We start from the raw sequence: 25,762 nt of genomic DNA, 5'->3' as shown, positions 1-25,762 counted from the left end.
CTGTAATCAGCAAAAGAGGTCTTATCAGTGATGTTACTGTGTTCTGGGAAAAATTGTGGGTAAAAACCCTATTGATGTTCAAATGCTGTATGATTTTGGTGGAACACAACAGGATATCCAGACTGCTCTTTTACATTAAAGTGAATCCTAAAAAGACAAAAAATATTAGCATAAAAATGTGTTATATTGCAAGTCTTCTAAACTCATATGCTAACTGTGAAATGAACACATTTTTGTTTGTAGAGCTAAAATATTAAAATGTGTGTTAAAAAGCATCTGTACAGAGCAAGCACAGGTCACAGGAACTGACGAATTTCAGATTTAGGGTATGAGGATCATGAGGATGTAAAATGCACATTTTATCTTGATAATAAGCTCTTCACCAAGGGTTCGACCAGAAACATTGGCTTTATATTTCCATTATTTAATTACGTAATGATTTATGACTCAAACATTATTTCAACGCACTACATATCCAAGACCCACCTTCATACCATAATGATGGACAACCTGTCCTTCCCAATATTCCTTACAGCTCCTTTATGGCCACATTGTAAAATGTGTCTGGCTAGCGTGAGATTGATGCTTTATGTACGGTTTGAGGTGTAATTTGCAATGATGTGTGACCTGTTCCTGTCTGTGCGATGCTTTATTGCTGTGTACAGATGCTCACATTTTAAACCAGTCTCTCATCCTGTTGTGTGTTCATTATATTTTCCGCTAACACCTAAACACCAGCCAGCAACCCGTAGTGGCCATCTTCTGATGACAGCTTGCCCGCAATTTGACAAACTCACACATGTCCTGTCAGAGTTGCCCTAATGAATGTCGTCTTTTTATCCAAGTTTCAGGTTTTGAAATGAAAATGAGTTGGGAGAAAGTTTTCTACACATAATTATTCACAGATTTCAGTCATATTCCTGGCCGGCCTCAAAAATCCTTTCCAATAAGAGAGACAGATGTGGTGACCTGACTGACTCTTTCCTTCTCTAATGTCTTTTGCAGTCGCTATGTACCGAGAACCATCATTGCATGATGTGGGGGAGACAGTGCCCAAACCTGCCGTGCCTCCCAGTAAAAGCACAGAGCCGGCCGTCATGAACGGAGGCAAACCTGTCAGCAAGGAAACCAAGCCCACCACATAGCCAGATCCCAGCTCGACCATGCTCAACCCCCGAGAGCCGTGCTCCTTTTGTCAGACTCTCCATGTTTGTGGATCAGATCCAGGCGTCCTCTGCTCTCTCCTCGCCATTCCCTCCATTCCCCCTTCACTCCTCTGACTGTTCCGATTTAATTCGACGATGGACTGGCTCCGGAAGAGTGGTCAGCTGTGCACTAGGAGGATGCAACTGGATAAACCAGCTAAACTTTCACCATGGAATGCCCTAACTGATAATGGAATGCCTTTTGACATACAATAAAGCCGATGTTTTTTCTGTAATCGAGACAATCCACGAGAATGAAATTGTGTACCGCAGGCGCTTGAGTGGCGGTTCTTTTGCCTGCTAACAGTCGCCCGTTATAACCCTTTTCTTGAACCCTGTCGCAGCAGAGACCGTACATTTCAGATCTATTTTCTATATACGCAGTAACACCAGCCACTCTGGGGTAATACTGTAAAGATATACATATATGGATTGCAGTCCACAACTTTTGTGTTTTTTGTTTTTTTTAAATCAAGTATGCTCCTGTGTCTTTCTTTCTAGGTGTCCCCCACTCAAAGCTCGAATTACCAAATCTTTCCCTTTTGTGGGTTACTTACGAAATTTGTTGTCGGGGCAGTGTGCGATGCGTTTTGGTGTGCAGTTATTCAAACACGATGATGGATTTCCGTAAACCCATCCTTAAAGTCCTTTCACGACTTCAGTAGTCAAGAGACGTTGATCAAGTGGACGGAGCCTCCTAAACAGAATCAAACTCATTATCCAAGGTTCAGCGCTCATGTCTTCTCATTCTCGTAATGTCTAGAAAGGGACACAAGTATACTTCGACAGCAAATGCCAGCGAGGGCATTAGTCACGCCCGCTGCAGTCAAACACAAGAGCTGGAGAAGGTGTATAGAGTACATATCACTATCTAGTATGGTGCAGACAGGTTTCAACTCCAGTAACTAGGTGAATTTACACTTTTCTTTGCTCTTAATTTAGAGCGTGGGCTCTAGGAATATCTATAGGCCTTGTAGGCCTCTGGTCAAGGCCCCTCTTTGACATGCTGACTTCTCTGAACTATGGGCTAGTTCTGGCGAGCACATTACATGTGACGAGAGTGGCAGCCGTAGAAAAATACAGTCTACTTCAGACTTGTGCGGTAAAACGGCTCAATGTAAGTAAGCACCATTACTACTGGCTGCACACCCATTTTGTTCAGCAAAGGCATGGGCAAGGTTAGTATTACATTCTGTTCTTGCAACGCTGACGCAGTGCAAGAAATGGCTTCTATAACGATGTTTTCACTGTATACAAATAAAACAAAAATCTTAAAAAAAGAGAGAGAAGTAAATAAGTAAATAAATAGATTTTTAACTACCAGATATTATGATTCTGAAATGAGAGGGTTTTTTCCTAGCTCAGCATGCAGAGTCCAGTACTGCTCATCATGTGCCTGTGATGACCTCTAACCCAGCATGCAAAAACATGTACCCAGTCTGTGCTGGGTTAAAGGTGCCTCATGCCCCAGACACACGCATACACACACACACACAGATTCAGTAGCAACTTAATCCACAAACACATAAAAGTCGATTGTTACCAAAGTCCGTAAACACGAGAATCCAGCCGAACAATTTCAATTACTCAGAGGACGGTGGTCCTCTTCAGTTTTTGTCCTCACTGTGACTAGAGTTCATCACAAAGAACAATTGTCTCTACTTTTTAATCGTCTCGATTCAAATTTGAAGAGATTCCAAATGATGTCCTTTACTTCAATTGTTCATTTAGCACAAGACCGGGGTACCTATTACTAATCACCTGCATGCGTTTTCTTAAGGACCAAAGTATGGGACAGCTAGAAATGTCTAAAGCTAGTTTGAGGTGTAGGGCTACACTGAATGGGCATGATTATATAAGGCTCTCTCATACTCTGGATTGAGACTATTGCACTTTGCGTTTGAAATCGTCATCTACTCACATCTACTTAGGATTTTAACGACTAGTCAATTATCAGCCAAGTTGACAAAGCCTGTCTTGCTTTAACAGTTTTCATAGTTTGAATGATGAATACCGTTTAGAATGTTATGAAGTAGACCGAGGCTATGCTGCTAAATACAAATATATTCTACACTTCATTTGAAGACCTATATTTTCATTTATTGGGATTTTGAGCTAGTTTCATATTAGGAGATGTTCAAGCACATTAGTTAGACTTAATAGATATTTGTCTGTACAAAGCCGAATTTAATGCTAGAAGGAGATGCAGTACTATACAGGAAAAGTAGCTTCATATTTGAAATCAGTTGTTCGAGGCTGGTGTCCCACTTCCACACCAAACAAATCACTCACTCCAATGAGCTCTACATGCTGGGCTACAGCTGCCCTGCAGACCAGTGAACTGGTTTTACGAAGGTTAAATTTATTTTTGTAAGTGACTGGTGAGTACGTGTGCATTTTGTTAGTATGTTCGTTTGTTTCTTCCTCTTTCAGAAGTCCGTGTTTGTTTCGTTCCATTCAGGTCGTGCGTGACGTCGTTTATCGTAATGAGGAGTAATCGCTGAACAATTGATCATTTCTGTGTTTTCTCCGTATTTCTGATTTTCAGTGGTGAAGGAAGGTCTCCATTGTCTGTTGATTGGTTTTGAACATTGATTTGACAGTTACTTCATCTGTTGCATGGGAAGAGGGTGGCATATATGAACTGCATGTCGTAGGCTATGTGTATCATGGACTGTTGGTATGTTCTGCTAATTTTACATACATATATGCAAAGAGTTTGTCTGCACTGTACAGTTTGTGTTTGTTGTATACACAGATACAACATATTGAATAAAATATTTATATAAAGGTACTGAAATCTCTCCAACCAATTCAATGTGATATTTCTGCAATACATATATTATTGAATCCTTGTTTTCATTTTTCATTTATGGTAATAATGTCAGTATTGTTTACCTTCGACCCGGGCACAATTTCTTTCAACATTTTCATTAAGTGAAAGAACAGTATGAAATGTTAGTCATGCAGGCCCCAAATATCACAGCTAATAATACAAATCATAAAAATATGACAGGAAATAATATGATTTATACAAGAGTAAAATTATTAATAGCTTACATATGCAGATTGCAAAAAAGAGCTTTTTCATTCTCATGACATCTCAGAGCAGGTTACATTTATTGGCATCAGGCTGTTTATAACTTTTGTCACATGAAACTTGCTGTAAATATAAGAGGGTCAAATCTTTTCACACAAGCAGCGCTCTGAAAAACAGCAACCTGAAAAATAATAAAATGCTCTTATTTATCTGTTTGCCATTTCCATGGATTTTCTCCTTTTACTTGTGCTTATGTGTCAGTCAATAGTCTATGTAAGCATTATTATACACAATTTTCTCATATATATATATATATATGGAAAACTATAGAGGATTATAGAAGTCCCACAGCTGTTTTATATGCTTATAATGAATTTGAAACCACATCGCTTTAAGAAAATGAAGGCTGATATATTGCACAGATTTCTAAAATCAATTTTCCCTTGTTTGCTGTTGATGTAGCCACTCTTTTCTTGACTGACAACAGAAACAGTCTTTAAGTGTCCACCAGGGGTTAATACTCTTCTCCAACCCAGATTTCACAGGCGTTTCCTGTCCAGCCTTCCCAGCAGTCACAATTTCCGCAGTTGCACACGCCGTTCCCTGGAACAGAAGTTGAGAGAAGAGACAGAACTGAGAAACCCAGATCACCACTCTCCAAGTCTCGACATGCTTTCTCTCTTCACACCCCCTCCAAGTTTTGGAGCCAATATCTCTGGGGTCCCATCTATTCAGTTCAAACTCAGTCCATGTGGCGGCACTGGTATGATTACATAGTGTTATTAGTCCTTTTAATTCAGCGTTTGTAAGTGAACATTGTAATCTGGTGTACACAAAAATCATTATCTGTGGAAGTTTACTGAGATAATTCAAGTGTGTAATTTGTATATTCAAACTCCATATTGATCTATACCGAGTGTCTAATATTTTCTACAGCTACTTAAAAAGTGTCTTGGGAATTCACATAATTTGCGGTACATATAGCTACATAGATCGGGTCAATGAAATCGCCTGCTACTTGTAAATCAGCTGAAGTGAGGTTTACATATGCCGTTAGAAAAGCTCTATGTGACAGCAGCTTTCTTTCAGAAGAAAGCTTGAGAGCCGTTTATTGTATCAATACCAAAACAGTTGGAATTCGCATCTGCTGTGCATGAAATTAAGCCCTGGCTTTCCCTAATACATTGAATTTTCCACAGCGCTCATCAATTGTGGGTGTAATGAGAATATCTTACTGAAGAAGCCATGAAGATTATTATTTAGAAACTGGCAGGCACATTTTTGCATGATTATAATTATAAAGGCTGAGTGCATTACTGTTACCCAAGGTAAGGGAAAGAATTGGCTGATTGTTTGCATTTGCATTTCATCTAAAGAGAAAAGAAGGTTTATCCCTGAGCAACATGAGAAAATAGTTTTAATAATACTTATGAATATGGAAATTATGACATATGCCCTAATCGTTAATATGCTAATCAGTGACATTTAACAGACACATTTATGCATTCCTTTTGTCAATTGTTTTTCATCTCGTTTTGTAATGAATTTCGCATCTCTGCGCGAGGAACTGTATAATTGGTTGAATGGCACGACAACTGATAACTAAGTCATTAGACCAATAAGTAAACAGTTTCTATATAGAGCTGTCCAAGCATCCTCAAGCCCTATTGCGCTATTGTGATAGCAAATATTTATTGTGCTTTTTATTACCACTGACTGGCCAACTCTTCAGGGATTTAAAGGAAAACCTTGTCTCTCTTCGGAGCATCTTTCCAACAACATCTTTCGGAACAACACAGCAGGAGCCCACTGATTGGAGTCGCACAGAGCTTCTCTAATCAAACGGCAGCCACATCAGAGAACCTCAATAACCGTCACAAAGAGCTCTGTCAGCGTACGAGTGGGTGTTTGGAGGAGCGGTGCTGCATCTGAACACATACCTGTGCAAACCAGGCCGTCATGTTTGTCGCACTCCCTGTCGTCGCACTCGCAGAATTCCCCTGAAATGTACCACTCCTGTGGTGAGCAGATACAGCGACCACAGTGACAAGAGCCTGCAAGAACAAATTAGCCTTCAGTCACACAACCATTGGAGATCCATTAGTCTTCCCTTATTCTCCTGTGCTATTTCACGCGATTATAAAACACTTAAAGCTGTGATACGGTTCCTAATTGGAATTTAAATAGGGTAAATTGTTTTTCTAAATGTGTGAAATAGCTGTTGTTTGCAAGGTCCAATTTCATGTTCCTACTGAGTCAGTAACAGTCCAATATACAAGCTAGGCCAGTCGATAGGCTGATATTTGGCCATTTGGAAATAATCTGCATTGGTCGATAATACAGCTGCACCATTAATACAATTCAAGCAAATGCCGATAAGCCAATAGTTATTTGTTTTGGACAATTACAGATTATAAATTTGATTTGTGAAAAAAAATATAAAAAATAATCTAAACTAAAATAAATGTATTCAATTTGCGAATGTGGAATTTTACTGTGCATTAAAAAAACTTATTCTGATATCTTTACATGTGCACAGTGACTTAATCTGACATAATCAGATTTTTTAAATCTTACAATAGGGGGAAACTATTTAAATATCTAATATCAGATCATTTAAAAAAAAAAAAATATTACTGGATAACAGTTATGGTGGAAATATGCTTCCTAGTTGATAACCTTGTCTGATTGGCTGATTAACAGGCCAAGTGTTATCTCCCTCTCTGAGTGAATAATATGTAAAATAAGTGCTAATTTAATTTCGTTATTTGTGTGGGCATTGCATTTGCTGTCTTCAATTTGTACTGACCACCCTGGGTTGCGTTTCCCCAATGCATCATAAGCCTAAATATTGTTAGACTTACAATGCTTTGGGGAGACCCTGGTCTCTAGATGTTAGTCAACATGACTGCACAAAACAAGTCTTATAAACTGGGATTCTCATATTATTACACATAGGAACCAAGATCACAAGAAATTAAGCAAGCCAGAACCCAATGTGGCTTTTAACCACTATGCCACAGCTCTTATGAAGATGCAATCTCATTCCCTCTCTATCAATTAAATGTGACACAAACCCTCCCCAAATAACAATTGATAGTTGTGTGTGCCATCCATCTCATTAGAGAAGCATATGTGGGGAATCAATTTAATTGTCCAACAAACAAATGAGGGAACCCACTTTAATTTTTAAGAGATTTTTTAAGGTGACGCTCGAAGCATCGTCCCACCTTTTCCAGAGCACATGATGCCGTCGGCTGTCTCGCACAGGCTCTTGCTTTGCTCGTCCGTCATGTCGCAGCTGCGGGGGAACTGGCAGTGCTTCCCAAACCATCCATCACTGCAGATACAGCGGCCACACGAGCAGAAGCCGTGGCCTGGGGGAGACACACAGCGCACATGTACGTGCGCGTGCACACACAATCACTTTCTCTCCTTACCAAAGAAAACCGCCATTTGTATCTGCCAAAACAAAGCAACGGTCTGATTGATCCAGGCAAAAATAATTGGTTCAAACAGACAGGGATTCGTTTCCAGACTGGCTAATGGTGTTGCGTTAGCTATACGGCTCTTATCACTTATGGACCCCGTGGGATGAAACATTCTTTAGCCTCTCGGATAGCTTTGGATGGGGTTGAGGTTTGGTTTCATCATTTGTAACGAGCGGTCTACATTGTACTCAGTCAAATCCTTTGTTTCAGCTGGCATGAAAAAAATACTATTATCTATAGCCTAGATCTTGATTTAAGCTTGATACATAGACTTAGACTTAGATTAGAGCAGTTTTCAAACTTGTAGATCCCATGGACCCCCTAAATATGATAATGATCATCCGATATTATATGAAAAATATTAAGCGTAGCGTCAGTTCTGGCAGGTCACGTTAGTCAAGCTCGCATCAGCTGTCTCTCAGCTGATCCATGTCTACGTATAGGAATACGACGCCTATCACTGTATACATATATAATCTCCTTCAGTATTATCAGCAGCTATCCAGTTTCTCAAGATCTAATTACCCCCCTCCATCCCCAGCTCCACCTCTCGTCCAGTGGCAGTCTGATTCGCCTTGAATCAGAATAAATTCTCGATTTTATGTTGTAACATTACTTTAAAATCTTGAATTAATGATACCTGCAATACATTCATGTTGGTTCGGTTTACCCTAAGGGGGGTTATTGCTGCTCTCCCTGCTCTTATCCATGCTAGGCTGGAGTTCTTGCCCAGAACAGAACCATACCGCCAATCCAAACTGTATGCAATTGCCAATCGTATTTGACGATAGTGGTCCTGACAGAATTATATGTTGTATTACCATGGTCTGAGTGAATACTCGATTCTGATTGGCTGCAGGGTGTCCATTAAAAAGTGATAGAGGACACCTAGTAAATAAACCGTCAGGCGTAACCAGGGAAACCAAGTTATTGTTTGTAAAAACTTTAGATTTCGATTTTGTAAAACTAATTAAAATATAAACTAATGTTTTAAAAATGTGTTATTTGGCAAGTGACCATAGTATAAGTGGGTTAATGCCCTTCGAGGTGTCCATTGTCAGGTATTAATGGACTTCGGCGGAGGCAACCGTCCGCCGCCGTCCATTAATACCTGACAATGGACACCTCGTCGGGCATTAACCCTTACATAACAAATCGGTAACACTTTACAATAAGGTTCCATTTATTAAACTTTAGTTAACTAGATCAGTTAACATTAACTATTAATAAACTGCACTTCTACAGCATTTATCAGTCTAATGTTAATTTCACCATTTACTAGTAGCCTACATTATTTAAATCAAAAGTTGTATTTATTAACATTAGTTAGCCTAATGCACTGTGTGAACATAATAAAAATACAGCTGTTCATTGTTCAACTAAGATTAACAAAGATTAATAAATACAGTAACAAATGTATTGCTCGTGGTTCATGTTAGTTAGCCTATACATTAACTAATGTAAACAAATCAAACCACATTTAACACCTCTTAAAATGAGAATGTAAGTGTGCTTACCCCATTTTTTTAGTAAGAGTGGTTAGCAAGATAAACCTTAACCTTAATAAACTATTGTATTTTCAGGTTATTTATATGACAGTGTAGAACAATTACCAAAACAATCTTTTAGTTTAGACTGTTTGCGGTAAATGCAGTTGGGTTGTCGAGGTCAAAACTCTAAATAAGCTGTGAATCAAATAAACTTACTAAATAATGTTATGTCATTCTTTTACTCTTATACTGAATGTTTGGATTTTGTGAAGGTGTGAATCATTTTTGATGAATATTTAATATAATAAAGTTCTGTGTAACAAATTATTAACGAATTATTAATCGCTACAATCTAACATGCTCTTTAAGGTCACAAAACTCAGAACTTTTGGTAATACCTATCTAAGTCCACCAAAGGAGAGAAATCGTTTTCACATTTTACTTCTAAGCTCTGGAATAGCCTTCCTGATAATGTTGGCTCAGACACACTCTCCCAGTTTAAACCTAGATTAAAGACACATCTCTTTAGCCAAGCATTCACATAATACACCTCATAACCTTGTACTCCAGCTATATCAGATCAGAAGCACATGATTTTGCTTGAGAAGTTATGAACAGATTTTCTATTTCTACCTCAGGATGCCCATTTTCTAAATATTATGAAATCATTGCTTTAACATGCTCATTTTTTTTGCTTAAATTACTACATAATGTTGGCTAACTGCATGATCTGTATAGTTTAGAACTGTACATTTCTGCAATATGGACATTACTTTGACACAGTCACGTGATAGCAGATTACTCTTAATTGTAATGTAGAAACATGCATTTTCTGTAAAGCTGCTTTGAAAGGATATAGAAAGAGTTGGTCACCAACTTCCAAGGGGGTACCAGGGCACCATCTCACCTCCCTGGGTGCAACAAAGTGCGATTTTAACCGTTGTTGACAAGTTCCACACAGTCTGTGCATTAGTGGTAGAGATTTTCAACGATTCTTTCCACAGGTTACATTGTTATGCCTGTTGGTGGCGACAAGTGACTGTCTTTAAGAATGAGTCATTCAACCATTTATTTAACCGATTCGTTCATAACACTGAATTGTCCAGGAACGAATCGAGTGAGCCATTGACTAATTCACTGAAGATTTGTTCAAAACCACAGATTCATTTTGGAACTCCACTACAGTCTGTTGCTCAACTTTGTTTGGATGTTCACTGGCTGAGAAAAATAGACAGTATGTAAGTACAATATTGTGTATATAATGTAAGTTACTCAATATAAACTTTGTGTTTATTGAACTGTAAAACAGTATCACAGTTGCAGTCATGTTTGTATAAGCATTAAGAACAAAAGGCACTCATGATAATGTTAAAATCCAAAAAACTGTAGCCTATACATAGGTGACGATAGCTAAACAAGCCTGCATGCATTACTACTCCAACCACTTTATGGTAGTAAGTCGTCAACATGTTTATAGCTATTTAACTAATAACACACATATCCCTGAGCTTCCCAGTGGTAAATTGAACTTGAGAGGCTGTTCATGTCCAATTTTTAAAGGGAAAGTTGCTTGAAATGAGTTGAAAATCTGTAGTGTTTACATACTTACTTTAGCTATGAACAGGTTGATAATAAAAAGTGGTTGGAGACGAGTCATAATTTATAAAGTTTATAAAGTTGTCATTTTAATTGTCCTCATCACTTATGGAGCGGGTTATTTGGCATTTACAAGAGCGTCACTTCGGGAGATTTGTGCATGGGCGTTATTTCACGTAGGCTGCAAAGAAACCAAATGTTCACTGAAGCTGAACTGTGTTTTTTCCCTTAATCTTTAAAGAGCAGTTGGTGACTCACTGTGATACACTGAGCTATAGAACAACTCCTAAACCCATTGACTTACTTACTTTCTGGAACAGTGCTTGGTAAAGAAAAAAACAAGGGATTCCCATAGCCTAGACTACATCTGGCAAGGCAGAAATGTGTTCTAAAACCGAACAAAAGAATGTGCCTAAAAATGAAAAGATAGACAATATTGAACATTCTCTTCAGTGCTCAGTATGTTTACTGAATGTCTGACGCATATTATGCTACCTTCACATGCTATTGTATTGTTTCCTAGTTAAAAATTGATACCCAAGATCCCGAGTTGGGTGTGCCATAAACTTTAAACATGGCGGAGGGGAGAACGATTGCTGCTGTGACTGGTATTCTTTTAAATGTTTTCCCCAATAGCTAATGCATTGTCTTGTCGTTAAAGTAGTGCATATTTACATATATGAATATTCATTTAAAGCGTATTGTAAGTTTTATACACAGCAAAAAAAGACTGAAATTATCACAGTGAATTTATAAATGGTTGTCAATGAATGGGACGCTATATAGGCTTTAACAAGATTTTCCCAATAAATAGACAAGAATAAACCTGGTGTCCTCCATGATACTTGTTCTTTCCGACAACAATGCACTTGAATGTGACAAGCTCGTAATTATGACTTAAGGTTTAGGTTAGGTTTTAAGTAGTTAAGTAGGAAATTTCCGATAACATGTGAAGGCAGCATTAGTCATGATATGGACTTCTATGAACAAGCTCTGCTGTATTTAATACATTTTAAAAATGCTATTCTTTATAAATGTGTGTGTGTGTGTGTGTGTGTGTGTGTGTGTGTGTGTGTGTGTTTCATTTTGTGCAAGGTGATTTTAACCAAATTGGAACACCAAATCAAAATAGGAAGGAAAGTACCCAATTTAAAAGTTTATTTTCTACAGTTGGGAGGAAATACATTTGTTGCGGAGGATGTGCAAAGTGGGCCAAATCACAACAGAGATTCATTTGTGAAATATGCTTGTACTACACACTGAGTTCTTATAAAATACTTATTTAGGAGGTTATGAAATGGCAAATTGGTTAAATAAACAGAACAGGCACTGTAGTGACTATTTAGAATAAATGGATGGAGTGGCAGTGTATTCCGACTGTACCTTACAATAACTGCAAGAAAATAATTTTGTGTGTGGCTCTTTTGTCTTTCTCTCTCTAACTCGTTTATTTTGTGGGTGTATGGTATACAGGCTTGAAGTTTGATGCACTCTTGGTAGCTACATGCTTGACTGCTTCAATCAGCCAGCCTACGAGAGCATTTAATTGCTTTGGTGAGTGGCACCCCAGTCCTTTCAATTAAAGCACACCTGCGATTCCCCATTATCCCGCCTGTAAATGCAATTCGAGTGTGGGCATGTTTGAATTCACGGTGCTTCTCACACCTATCTTTGGAAGGATATTTTCCAAAGAATGTAGCCTAGTCCTAAACTCTCAGGCAAGTGCCTCATAAAATTATATAAATCCAATCTGAAATATTGATGATCCTGCATTTCAGTAAAACACTTTCATGTTAATACAGCTGGAATGGCTTCTCAAGAGCTAAAGATCCCATGATAGGCAAGGCGTATCTGAAGGCTGCCCTTCATTTGAACACCAATTCAGTCCTGCAGGACCATCTATGCAATTAGCTGAGATGAACATTTCATCAGTGTGTGTGACGGCTGTCTCTCCGAGCTGAGAGCTGGAGGGACGGCGTGTTTCCACTCTTCACTTCTGTTAGCAGACTCTCATCTGTCTGACTGTGACTCGGGCAGTCACAGTCCCGAGCCCTATACATATTTAAACATCTCCTAGGGCTGGCCCACACAAGGGCAGCCGGCCGAGCTGTGGCGGCTGGTCGCTTAGTGACACAACACAGTAGGCATTCAGAAAGAAGCAGCATTAAATTTGTATCCCCACCAAAAGAGGAGTAATGTCGTTCTTAAAGGCCCCCTGAAATCAAAATGTAATTTTTTTAGCTTTTAGTATGAATATGTTAGCCTTAAGTTTATGAAAAAGCTGGTGTGTTCCAAAACAATGACAAAATTCACATTTAGGAGATTCAAACTTATGGTCTCTCACTTCCGCTAAAATGGATCACGGATGACATCACCGTGGATTTCAGCTTCTCATCACATCTTCTGTCCAATCAAATGCTCTCTAGAATCTGAAGCATCCCGCCCCCATACTATAAATACCACCTGGCCAAAGCAACCGGCGATGACACGTCACAGAGCAAAATAGGTTAGAGATGTATGTTCGGTCACTCAAATGCTCGAGTTTTATTCCATTTTCCAACTGTACGTTGGTTAAGAATGAAATGGCTTGAATTTATTCACACCTCTACTATTGAATCCAACGTATCATCTGCGCTCGGATTCGCTTCCATGGTGCTGTCAAGTACGACTTGCAGTCTGTGAGGTCAACTAAGCGCTATTGGCTATTTGAAAAGGGGGAGGAGCCATTCAATATGCCCCGCCTTAGCTTCGTGTTTCAGTGGAAATGACATCAACACAGCATACAAAGCTGCGCGTTCCAAGGCACTTCAGTGGGCCTTTAATATACAGACGTGTACCATGGTTGAAATTGCTGTGCTCATCTATCATCACATTTTCACAGGGGAGTTTCTCAAATGGCACTGCTATAGAATAGATAACAGTTTGACATAAACATTTATATTGGTGGCAGATATATATTATTTGCTGATAACTGGGAAAATTATGCTGTACATATAGTAATGTGTAACTACGTCACCTTGACCAGTCCTTTGTAACAGCACATGAATAATTAAAAACAGATGTGCACAGATAAAAGATTTATAATAAATACTGCAATATTCCATAAAAAACAAGAATTGTCAATTTTGATTTTATGGTGAGATTGGTGACTTAAACAAATGTCTTTTTCATACAGTAGAAGTCAACAGTAACCAAAACCTTTATTTATTTTATTTTTTGGTTTAACCAACTTTTATTTGGTTAAACAATTCTTCAAAATATGTTCTTTTATGTTCCACAGAAGAAACTTTTACAGGTTTGGACAGAGATGAGCCTGAGTAAATGATGGCAGATTTTTCATTTTTGGGAGAACTATCCCTTTAAGTGTACAAATACATTGTAGTAGTTTTTTATAATAAATTAATAAAAAAGTATTTTGTGTCAGGTATTAGCACTGTATATGGCTGAAATCCCGAAAGTAAGTATAGAGAAGAAATAGAAAGCAATAGTCTTTTTAATAAGTGAAAGTCGTGGCAACATATCTCAGCTATGTGGCCTCAGGGACAATGTTGTCTGGACAAGCACTCATGAAACACTCGTATACATGCACAAAAACAGACGTGCTCACTGCTCAGGTATGACCGGACAACCCCAGCAGGAGGGCATGAAAATCATCTAGTTTAGTATTGCTTTCTAGCCAATAATGTAATTACTAGAATCTGCAAAGTCTGTTTCTATGTCAGCAAATTCTAAGAATACACAAGTCTGTCAATAATTTCCAGTGTCAATATTCCTGTGGTGTATTCATCTTAAAGTACAGTACATACTGTGATCTACATGATTCAAGCTGCTGTTCAAAAGCAAATAGTCTTAGAAAATGTAAATTAAAATGAAATGACTAAATTGGCCTCGGCAAAACCTTTCCCTAAGTCAACGCTCTGTGCCTAGATGCCTTCAAATAAGAGTGCAAACTTCTCAGAGAAGTAGGATTAAATAAAAAAAGTAAAAAAAAGTGAAATATGAGATGAAATAGTAAGTATATACCGGTAATACAAAACTATTTCTAAAAGTAACAATGTCCAAAAGCAACACCAGTAAATAAAGTTTCAAATTGATTTGATTTAGCTCATTGCATTCTCATAGAGGTCTTAAAGTGTGGCAAAATACATGTGACAAATCACGTGAGCACTATGATTTGCTATTTGCACGGTTCACCTGTCATTTATGGAACTGGTTTGCAAATTTGCCTAAATGGGTCAAAGTAAAAGTTTGAGGATGGTTAACAACTCAACCTCACATCCAAATTCAATTATAGCCTACTGAAAACATGTGACTTGAGTTATTTTTTTTTTTTTAACTCTGTTAAATAAAAGGTGCACCTCTGTACCTGTATTGAACCAATCTACAATGTGTATGTTCTGAGAGTGGCCATGAAAGGCAGGATGGATGCTGATTCTCTATTAATTACCTACTTGCCCTTGGCAGAACCATATGTATAACATGATTAGTTCCCTAGTGTTTATTATCAATATCCCTAAAGTCAGATGGTGTGAGTGTATGTTACATTCCATCGTAATGCATAAAAATATAGACCTAATATGTCAATGCCCTCGGTCGATTGAATGATGTGTTGATCAGTCAGCTGAGTCTTTATAGGTTAATGTTTAAACCCACAAGCTTGTACATGATTATGATTATAGAAAAAACACATACGTTGCGGTGGGACAAGAGTTTTGCTGGAAGCCCCAATGATGGATTGCATTACTATGGTCAATTCCCATTCAGTTTTTCATAAGATTTTCATAGACCAGCACCATAGAGATATCAAACAATGGCACCATTATGCTTATCTGTCCTGCTGTGTGTGTTTGTGTGTGTTACCTCCACAGATCTCTCCGTTCAGGTCCTCACACTGCCTGTTGTCACACTCACAGTTCTTGCCATAAACGCGTTTATCTCCGGGTGGGTGGCAAGTGCACTGGCCACACAAACACTGCCCTGAAACACACAAATACTCTGTGACTGGCCAGAAAGCAAAAAATGAGAATGAAACTCAATCCAATCTAACATGTGGCTATTTTTGCCATTTTATTATCAACATATTGTATGGAGGTAGTTAAAAACTACATTTCACCTTGAATTTGGCTTATCAAGGTCAACTGAAAAGCTCATTGCATTGAAAAGCACAGAGTGCCTCAGTCTATGCTTATCATAGAGCACATTAGTCTGCTAAAGTGGCACTGTCGTTGTTTGACATTGACAGCCGTTACAACTCCAGCTCCGTGCATGCGAGGAGAACAACAAAGCAACGCCCTGTCTGACAACCTCTCAGCCTGCCATGCAGATAAAAGCTGCGTACTGCCGTTGCCACGGTAACTGGTGATGTCAAAACACTTTTCCTTTATCGATTAGCATGAGTGACGTCATTCCCTTAAGCTTGCATGCTAAGCTGCAAGAGAGTGTTCAGAGCATGTAAAAAAAACCATTTAATGACTAACCACCTGTCTTTTCGGTCTTATTCCTTCCATTTTCACTTCTCTAATAGCGTTTTCCATCACCTAGTACCAAATTATGCAGAACTGTTTGCAACAAGTGGAGCTCAATGAGTTAAAATGTACAAGTTATCATACAAACTAAATTGATTCTGCACATTATTCAATACCTTTATACAGAAAATATGAAACACATGATGCACTAAACAGAGAAAGCGTATATTTTCCATATGCTTTCACAGTGGCTGGTAGCATTATGTGTGCATAAATGGAGAAAGCAGCGCTGGCAGCTTCAGTGTGATTAATGGCTCCCTCGCTGATCATGTACTGAGCTTTGGTCCGAATCGAAACATTTAATTCCTTCACAATATTTGAGAGACAGCCATCCGGCAAGTTCAATTCTCTAGAGAGCCGTGCCTTTGCAGATGCCAAGACAAAAGCCCCGTTGCTCTAAATTGTTAAACATCATAATGGTTCAGCATCATCAATTTCCAATAATTCGACCCCTAATTCATCTCTAAGAGTTACATTATTATAAATGTATGACCATGGTGCTTAAATCCTGGGATGGGCATTTAGAGTAAACGCTGTACAGGGAGCAGCACCAGCTGTTCTGTGTTAGACTGGGACTTCTATCATATTATCTCTGTTAAGCAGTTTTCAGTAGATACTGGTTATGTCACAATTTACAGACTTATTTTGCATCTGAAAGGGCAACTTCAACAATTGCATATGCAATTAGGTCAGCAGCAAAAATAACCCTGTCCACACCTTTTCAGCACAAATTTTTCACTGCATGTCTTTAGTAAATCCTGACAGTAGTTTTTTTTTATGCCAAAAGAGGGTTTGCGCTGGCGCCCTAAAACTCAGGGGCTCAAGGTTTTGTGCGTGATATTATAGCCAAAAAATATTCATATACAGTACTTAAAAATAAAGGTTCCAAAAGGTTTCTTTCTTTCTTTTTTTTTCACAGCAATGCCATTCAAATAACATGTTGGGTTCCCCAAAGAACCTTTCAAGAAACAGTTCTTAAAATAAAAAAAGTTCATTTTAAATAATCTGAAGAACTCTTTTCCATTATAAAGAAACTTTTGTGCAATGAAAATGTTCCATGGATGTTTACGGTTCTTCATGGAACCATAGATGCCAAATCCACCTTTGGAATGCTTATTTTCAATGTAGGACACACTAATTCTAATCTCCTATACTTATTATGACAAATGAGAATTGGGACACAGCCATTTTGAAGTTATTCTCTGGCATATCTGGAAAGAATGTTGATGATGAATGCCAAGACTCTATCATTCTTGTACCACAAACTTGACAAGGACAATCAGGCTTGTAAAGACACCAGTGTTTAGCTGCACAGACCACTGCCAGCTCTGACATTAAATGACAAGCGTGCTGGAGTCGTGCTGAGTGTATCCTGATGTGTCCTGTGAAGCATGAACCTGCCAAATACTGAGGTTCATGCAAATGAGACTCCGAGGGTGCTAAAGGGGGTCAAGAGTTTTTTCACTGTCTGATTTTTAAAGTGCAATACAGAAATGTCAAAAGCCACATAGAACCAGAGGTGGACCTTTTCACAGTAGGTTTTTAGATGCAAATGCATGTAGGTTTGTATATATGAATATAAAATGAAAGTCTGATGAAAATGAAAGTACACTGAAGTAAGAATAAAAATATAATATAATATAATATAATATAATAGAACATAATATAATATAACATAATATAATAATTTGACTCATTTATTCAACCGATTCTTTCAAAAACACTGATTCATTCAGGTGTGAGAGAGTTTTTAGGTTTTTATGAGTGAGTCAATAAATAATTTACGCAAACAATTCATGATTAACTGATTTGCATACCAGATCTTTTGCTGTGATTTGCATATCAGATCCTTTGTTGGCTCCATTTGGAACTATTTTTGTTTAGAAAATAAAGTCAAATACTCTACGATCCAAGTTACTACATACACATTTTACACATTTTAAGAGGCATTAATATTTCATGTGTTCCTAATGCACCACTTCTCATCATTTGCTGATTCTGAATATAGAGCAATCTGGGGAGAAGTACTAGATTTACCACTTTTTCTTTTGCAATATTTCACTTCTGTCAGACAATTTTGAAACATAGCATTTGGAAGCCTTTCAATCAGAAGAGGGAATGAAAGGTCAGGGAGGACAGTGTGAGTTGTGTTAAGATGTGACATTTAAAGGCATCTCGAGTCCACTTTTCAGGTGCTGCCCACTAGCAGCCATAAGGACCACCACAATGACACAGCACTCTGCATGCAACACATTCATAAACCAATAACTATAAGTCACTTATATAACATATTTGTTTTGAAAATTTCATTTCTATAGCACAAGGTATTTTTGTCATGCATTTATATTCATTTATTTTTTACTTGACTTGAAAGTTCAACCCACAATTCAACAGCATGCATATAAATATAAATAAGCATATCCATACTAATTGGACACATTCAGAAAGTACACTCTTTCTCAATGCAGAGCACCACTTGGTTCTTGTGCACCAGAGAAGGCCACCATTATTAAACTCAGAGGAAGTGATTGCAATCAGCCCTAATTCTGCTGATTTGCTTTAAAGATCGCTCATCACACCAAGCAGTTCCTACAACACACTGGATATCAGTCAACATCTGCGTGGCAAATTAGGCCTCTTTTCCCTCTCCTGTAAGATGGCTGGGAATGTTGAATGATTGCTGCTGTGCATGTTTAATCAAGATGCATTCTTTGCATACAGGCTCTGCACGGTAATCTATAGAGTGCATTAGTAAGCTAATGAATAGTGTAAAAACCAACACTTAGTAACTTCCGTGCTATAAAAAAAATAAAATAATTGCAATCACTCATTTGTTGCTTCTCAAATGGCGGGATATACAACCATACAGTAAATATCTTTCAGATATCATTGAAATGCCAAATGTTAGACCTAAAGATCACATACAATGGAACTGCTGACAAATTCACAAAATAATTCTCTACAGTTGAAATTGGTTTTCCAGCCTCAGCAGAAACACTCTCAGAACAGGTGTTTCCTGGAGGATATTCCAGGCTTAAGAGAACGTGAAATCTTCCCAATTTTCACCGCCTAAACTGGCTCTTTGTTTCCTCTCAAAACCATTTACAAGCTTTTCTACTGAATCCTGCTTTCTCTGTGTCCATTTGCTACAAGTCACTGGCAGTGATGATGGCCATCATTCTTAACAAGGAAAAACTAAATGAGGCAAGCACAAGCCTGATTTAAAACATCGAGATATCTATTTTTAGTCGGAGACTTCATGAATCCCAAGCAAACTGCCATGTGGCATGGGAATCCCTCATATGGGGCTTCTCCATGTCACTGTGTAAATGTTGAATTGATTCAGCCAGGATGACAGCCCTTCTTAATTGTGGGAATGGAATTCAGAACAGAGGAAACCTTGATTATTACCTGCTGTCAGGATAATGGATGCAGCAAGCAGACCTATAGCTGCAATCATGGGTGAAATTCTATGTAAACAGATGTATAAATCATCATTTGCTGGCCACGTCTCAAAGCACTTGCTCACTGTACGAAGGGACAGTGAATCTATGGATTATTGATGCTGAATTAATAAAGTAAAGTCACAGAACGGCAGTACCACTTCAACATAAAGACAGTTTCACAGGGGACGCGGAAAGTGCAGGGCTGGGGCTGGTCTTGGGCAATAAAATCTCAGACTGAAAATGGTCCAGAAGTATACACAGTTTTAAGATTTTGAGCCAAAAACCTGAGCTGTAAATGCCATGTAAATAAAAGACCCTGGAGCTGCAGGAAAATGATGGCATTGCAGTGCTGATTGGCTGGTGCCACAGTTCCAAGCTCTTCATTAGCAACAATCTTGAGCTGTGTGGGAAAAAAAAAATCCATTTCAAACTTTTAAAAGCCCTTTAAAAAAAAAGAATCAGGCACTGGTCTATATAAAGAAATATTAATGATTTATACACTTTATTTTTATGTATAATATAATACAAATACTTGATTATTAATAATTAAATCAAGAATAATTATTTATATAATATATAAACTAGTATTTAATCCTGTAAAGCCTGACATATGAAATAATAGTTGACGAGTTTATTGCACCTTTAGACAAAATATATATTTTTATATATAAGATTTTAATCTAAAAAAGTTTATATGTGTGTTTTTGTTGAGAAACATATTTTATATATCAGGCTCGTTTTTGGCTATGATATAGTGACAATATGAATGATATAGTGACAATATGGAGTTCATACTCGAAATATGCAATTTGGTTCAGTTGCTGATATTTAAATGGCCAAAAAGTACGATGAAATTCTGATCGCATGTAATATAAATCAATGTGATCTCTATAAAATTATAACAGACTACTTATAAAAAATGCATATAAACATCAGTTGTCACTCTATAACTCCCAATAATACATCTTAGTAAGATGATGTTTGAATTATTAGTTTTTATAAACAAAGCTCTGTAGTTTTAATTGCGTGCGGTAAAACATATACAGTAATGCAATACAATTATTATTGAGAGATGTACAAATAAATGTTCCTCAAAAGCTGCAGTATCATATTTGAAAAAATGTGCTTAAAGGATAATCAAGCAAACCTAAGTTGCTTCAGTCCAGTAAGTGTTTATCTAGTTTTACAAAACAATATAACAATTTTACAGTAAAAAGACATGTGTGCCACAACCTGAAAGGAGAAGTTTTTGGAATTACACTAACATGCATTTTACTTACCACAAAAGCAAAAACCATAAATCAGACAACAGAAGGCATGTAGTATATTGTGTACCGTATTGATAATTTTTAGAAGAAACCTTTTAGAAATGTAGAAATGTGGGCATCACATATAATACAGCAGGCTTTATAGGGTTAATCAGAATTGCCTACATAGTGGTATACCTTATAAAATTGACTTCAGTCAGTGCTGCAATAAATTAAATAAATAACTGGCTTCCTTCCAGGAAATCTTTCATTTTTATTTTCCTGCCAATTAATTATTGTGCTTGTGCACAATTTAACCCACCATTTGGTTGAAGCAGATTTTAGATGTTTTAAAGGTACAGCTAAAAGGATTCAAGCTAGGCTAATTAATTTTAGTGACATTGTTACAATTTAATCATTTCTTTTTTATTAGAGAGACAGAATTCACATCATACTCTCTATGTTCCTCTAAAGACCAGAACAATACAATGCATCTGGTTCACTTAAAGACTTGTTTCTAAGTTTCACCGCAAGACTTGCTGCCAGATTCAGTGTTATTTCAGGTGCTTCAGAGAGAGAACATGCCAAGCTAAAGCCTTGAGGGATGAAGCACAAAAGCGACTATGTATCTGATTCTTCCAGACTGCATTTTTTACATTTGTATTTCTTAGGTACGCTGGATGTAATCATCATTGACATTGTCTAAAACAAGTCTAGCTTTCAGTATTTACTGTAGCACTATAAAACAAACAGCTTGTGTACTGAATTATGTGTACTCTTTTTCAACCCAGCCATAACAGCAAAAGCCATTTAATTTTTTACTTTTAAAATGAGTCAAGTTATATTATCTGCTCTATGTCGCTAGAGTATAAAAAAAGAGCATAGGGGTGGAAGTCCTTTGAAAAACAAGTGCACAGAACGCAGGCTCCATTAAAGTTAAATTATCACCTCACTCAGTGAAACAGGACTATTATTATCGCCCTTCACTTTCTTATGCAGGGGGAACTACGGAAATAGCATCGTCTCAGAACAATCATACAAGTTCTGATTCATCTACTCTGACTTATTTTTTCTTTCTAAAAAGACTCATGCAAAGACAGTATGTACAGACCAGCACTACCACCTAAAGCAAACTATAAGTTCACAATACCTATTACAAAAAGTACCATTGTAACCACATATTCATATGAGACTGTAATTCAGATGATTGTGGCAATTTGTTTTAAAAATATATATTAAATGTGTTAGCATTGTAAGGTGCCTGCCAAATGCCACTGTTACTACAAATCATGTTACTACTATAAAACCATATTAAATTAATATGGGGTCTCCAACAGTGGCAGAATCTTTTTATCGTAACCCCAATTACTGTAACTTTTTTTCAGGTAAACTACCATTGCATTTCATGTGGTAACATCGAAATATGCTGGTCAAAAATGTATATTTAATGTGACTGAATGAACCTGACTACAGTACATTAGGCTACACTAACAAAAGTCATTTTAAGGGTCAGATCAAGTACAAATAGCTTTTTTAAAGTGTGGTTCACCATAGCCAAATGTTTTGAAATGTAATAATCTGAAATAAATCAAACAATGTATCCAAAGAAGTACAAATCAATGACTCACACAGCTCTATCAAAATCCATTGTTTGTCAGAAATCATCCTGCATCTGTTTTGAGTATTTGTATCATTTCTGAGATTAGCGGTAAACTACCACATTGAGATGTTTGGTTTCTTATAATCATTGCTGAAACACAGTTTCCAATTAAACTGCAGGCTTTGAAGAATGACGCATACAGCCACAACATTATGTATGTAACAACATGTTTAATTCAAAACTATTAAGACTGGCATGCTAATTGACGGTATTGCTAATTTTAGCATTGAACTTTCCGCTCAAGCTTTGCATCATGCCATGTCAGAGTGACTAATCAGGAGAGCCGAAAATTACATACTTCACCTTTAAGAGTCCTCCGGCCTACCATGCGACCAACAAATTTAACACCTCAGATCTGTGAAACGCTGCTGACAGAACCCACTTTGGCACAGATGAATAGACACTAGACTTAATTACCTCTGCCAAAGCAAGGCAGGCTGGAGGTTCCCCGACACTTCTTCTGACTGGCTTCCACAGACAGCGAACAGGAGAGAGGATGATCACATTTCTTTCCAGCCCAGCCTTCCTTGCAGTCACACCTGCCACAGTTACACTGGCCGTGACCTTCAAACAGACACATAGCAGGATTTAGAGTCCTCTAATGGATGAACGATCGGCTGAAGCTCTACCTGAAGCTGTCCTAGATACAGGCAAAGATTATACATCGGTGGTGTATGTGTGTCGGTTTATGGATTAGAAGTTAAAGGGCACAGCTCACAGATCTGGCTGACCATGAATGTAAAAATGAATTGTGTACACACCCCTCTGAGACAAACATAAGATTGAAGCGACCCTCGCATATGGCCGCAGAGTCATTCCTCAAACATTAAAACAGATGTTGAAATGTTTCTGAAATGCATCTGTTGTTCTTCAACTCAGGATAATCCATGTGGCCTGTGTTTATGCAAGATCACAGATAGGTGGAGTGAACGGATATCAAACAGTTCCACCCTGTCCTCTTTTTCAGCAACGTCAGTATTTTCACTGCTAGATTTTGGAATGTGAACCATTTCCTTTTGAGGGGGTTTGATGAAGCCAAAACTGAACATTTCAACCGCTTTTCTTTGGAAACACACTGCCAGAGTGACATGTGGTTACAAATTTAATATATGGTTACAAATGTAATACTAAAAACGAGAAGTTTGACAGAAATGTTTCAAATAGTGCTTCACCTGAACAGAAATCATCCGAGTATCTGTCGTACATGGCATGGCAACTTCTCTCGTCACACTCGCAGGTGTCTCCATGGATGTCACCCCAATCTCCTGAGGGATCCACGTCATAGCAGGTGCACTCGCCACAGACACATGTGCCTACAAAGACAGGGTGAAATAATAGTAAAGTATTTTCTATTACAGTATATTCACATAGTCAAACATTGACAGTCATTCATGCAGTCAAACATTGACAATCATATTTACTAACAGGTGTGACTCTTGAAATGTTCATATAACCGTTTACAGGAACTGAAAAATCTCAAACAATTTAATATAAAAATCTATCACAACTAATGCAACATTTATTTCACTTTTTTAAAACTTTTTTTCTTTTTCAAATCTTTCAAACAAGCTTTTCTCAAGTCAACATTTCCAAATAAAAATTATACTTACTGAATATACCATAGTTTTTAAGATTTTATGTTTTTGAAAGAAGTATCTTATGCTCACCAAGGCTGCATGTATTTAATCAAAAATACAGTAAAAACAGTAATCTTGTGAAATATTATTATAATTTAAAATAACTGTATTCTATTTGAATATATTTTAAAATGTAATTTATTCCTGTGATGGCAAAGCTGAATTTTAATTCAGCAGCCATTACTCCAGTCTTCAGTGTCTCCTGATCCTTCATTCTAATATGCTGATTTGCTGCTCAAGAAACAGGTCTTATTTTGATCAATGTTGAAAATGGTTGTGCTGTTTAATATTTTTCAGAATTGTTTGATGAATAGAAAGTTCAAAAGAACATTTTTCCATTTTCAGCGTACAGACGACACCATTGTCAAAACGATCCCCATTCACACGGATCCACGAAAATGACTAAAAACACTGTATTCTGCTGCCAGGTCATTAGATGGCGATGAAACATAATAGACTGAACACGTAATACACGTGATTCACGGAGACCGTTTTCAAAATCTTGCACGTTGAAACCGGTTGAAACCCGTTTTCAAAACTTTGCGTTTTCAGGGACGCAAAACGCTGTTGTCGTGTAAAGAAACGGCCAAACTGCATAAAAAGTTTTACGTTTTTAGTTAAAAACGGTGTAGTGTAAACAGCCCCTTATTCTTCAGTCGTTTCCCTATGTTTCAGTTAGTTTCCTTGATTACTCATTGTTTGATTAAGTTGTCTCAGCTGTCTCAGTTCTTTGATGGTTCGTCTGTCTATTTAAGCCTTGTTTATTCTGTTCATTATGTGATCTCGCCTTTATGTGACAGTTGTTCTGATTGCGTTCTCTTCGAAGTATTGTTTTGAGTTTGTTTAAAGTTTCACTGCATGCGATTAGATCCAGCTCTTTATTTATTTTTTACGCAACCAATGCTGACATCAATAGTATTACTTTCTTTCAAAGAAAAAATAACTTTTGAACTATATTTCTGTCACGGTCGGTTGGCTGTAATGAAGCAAACGACGAAGGAGATAATTTATATAATAATAACAACCACGAACACTCTCATACACATGCGTATTACGTGTTCAGTTTATAGTGTTTCATTGCCATCTAATGGACTAGCAGCAGAATACAGCGTTTTTAGTCGTTTTCGCGGATTCGTGTGAATGGGGATCGTTTTGACAATGGTGTCGTCTATACGCGGAACTCTGAAAAAAGGGAAAACGTCTCAGTTTTAAGCATATCGTTGTCGTGTAAATGTACCCTAAGACAGAAAACCAAGACATGAAAAAGGGGTCTGTGCCAGGTAAGGCCGTTTCGTTGGAATATGGGTTCAAACTGTTTTGTCTGTGTTAGAGGGATTAGAGCTCAGTGAAACAGTTAGCTGCACACAGCACTATAATTGAAGTGATGTTGAAAAGGAAAGCCAAATTTCTCCTGGGGGCCAAATC

At 37.6% G+C, this 25,762-nt stretch overlaps 2 protein-coding genes across 4 annotated transcripts in view; one reads left to right on the top strand and one right to left on the bottom strand.

Annotated features, from left to right (window-relative positions):
• fgf14 (fibroblast growth factor 14) overlaps positions 1-3,999 on the top strand; it is a 138,578-nt gene extending 134,579 nt beyond the window's left edge. For 2 of the 3 annotated variants that reach the window (XM_084122970.1, XM_084122969.1), the window contains exon 5: positions 1,006-3,999. In XM_084122970.1, coding sequence (XP_083979096.1) covers positions 1,006-1,145 — 140 coding nt within the window. In that variant the 3' untranslated portion in view covers positions 1,146-3,999. The remainder of the gene's footprint in view (positions 1-1,005) is intronic. The other variant, XM_084122971.1, reaches the window with a different exon arrangement.
• itgbl1 (integrin, beta-like 1) overlaps positions 3,977-25,762 on the bottom strand; it is a 38,199-nt gene continuing 16,413 nt past the window's right edge. The window contains exons 6-11 of the mRNA XM_084122968.1: positions 23,873-24,013; positions 23,118-23,264; positions 15,683-15,799; positions 7,476-7,622; positions 6,186-6,299; positions 3,977-4,848 (exon numbers count right to left, since the gene is read on the bottom strand). Coding sequence (XP_083979094.1) covers positions 4,760-4,848; positions 6,186-6,299; positions 7,476-7,622; positions 15,683-15,799; positions 23,118-23,264; positions 23,873-24,013 — 755 coding nt within the window. The 3' untranslated portion in view covers positions 3,977-4,759. The remainder of the gene's footprint in view (positions 4,849-6,185; positions 6,300-7,475; positions 7,623-15,682; positions 15,800-23,117; positions 23,265-23,872; positions 24,014-25,762) is intronic.

Source organism: Abramis brama (genome assembly GCF_963993115.1).
Source record: "Abramis brama genome assembly, chromosome: 8".
NCBI lineage: Eukaryota > Metazoa > Chordata > Actinopteri > Cypriniformes > Leuciscidae > Abramis > Abramis brama.
Note: the sequence above shows the minus strand (reverse complement) of the source record. Positions and strands in the feature narration are given on the sequence as shown.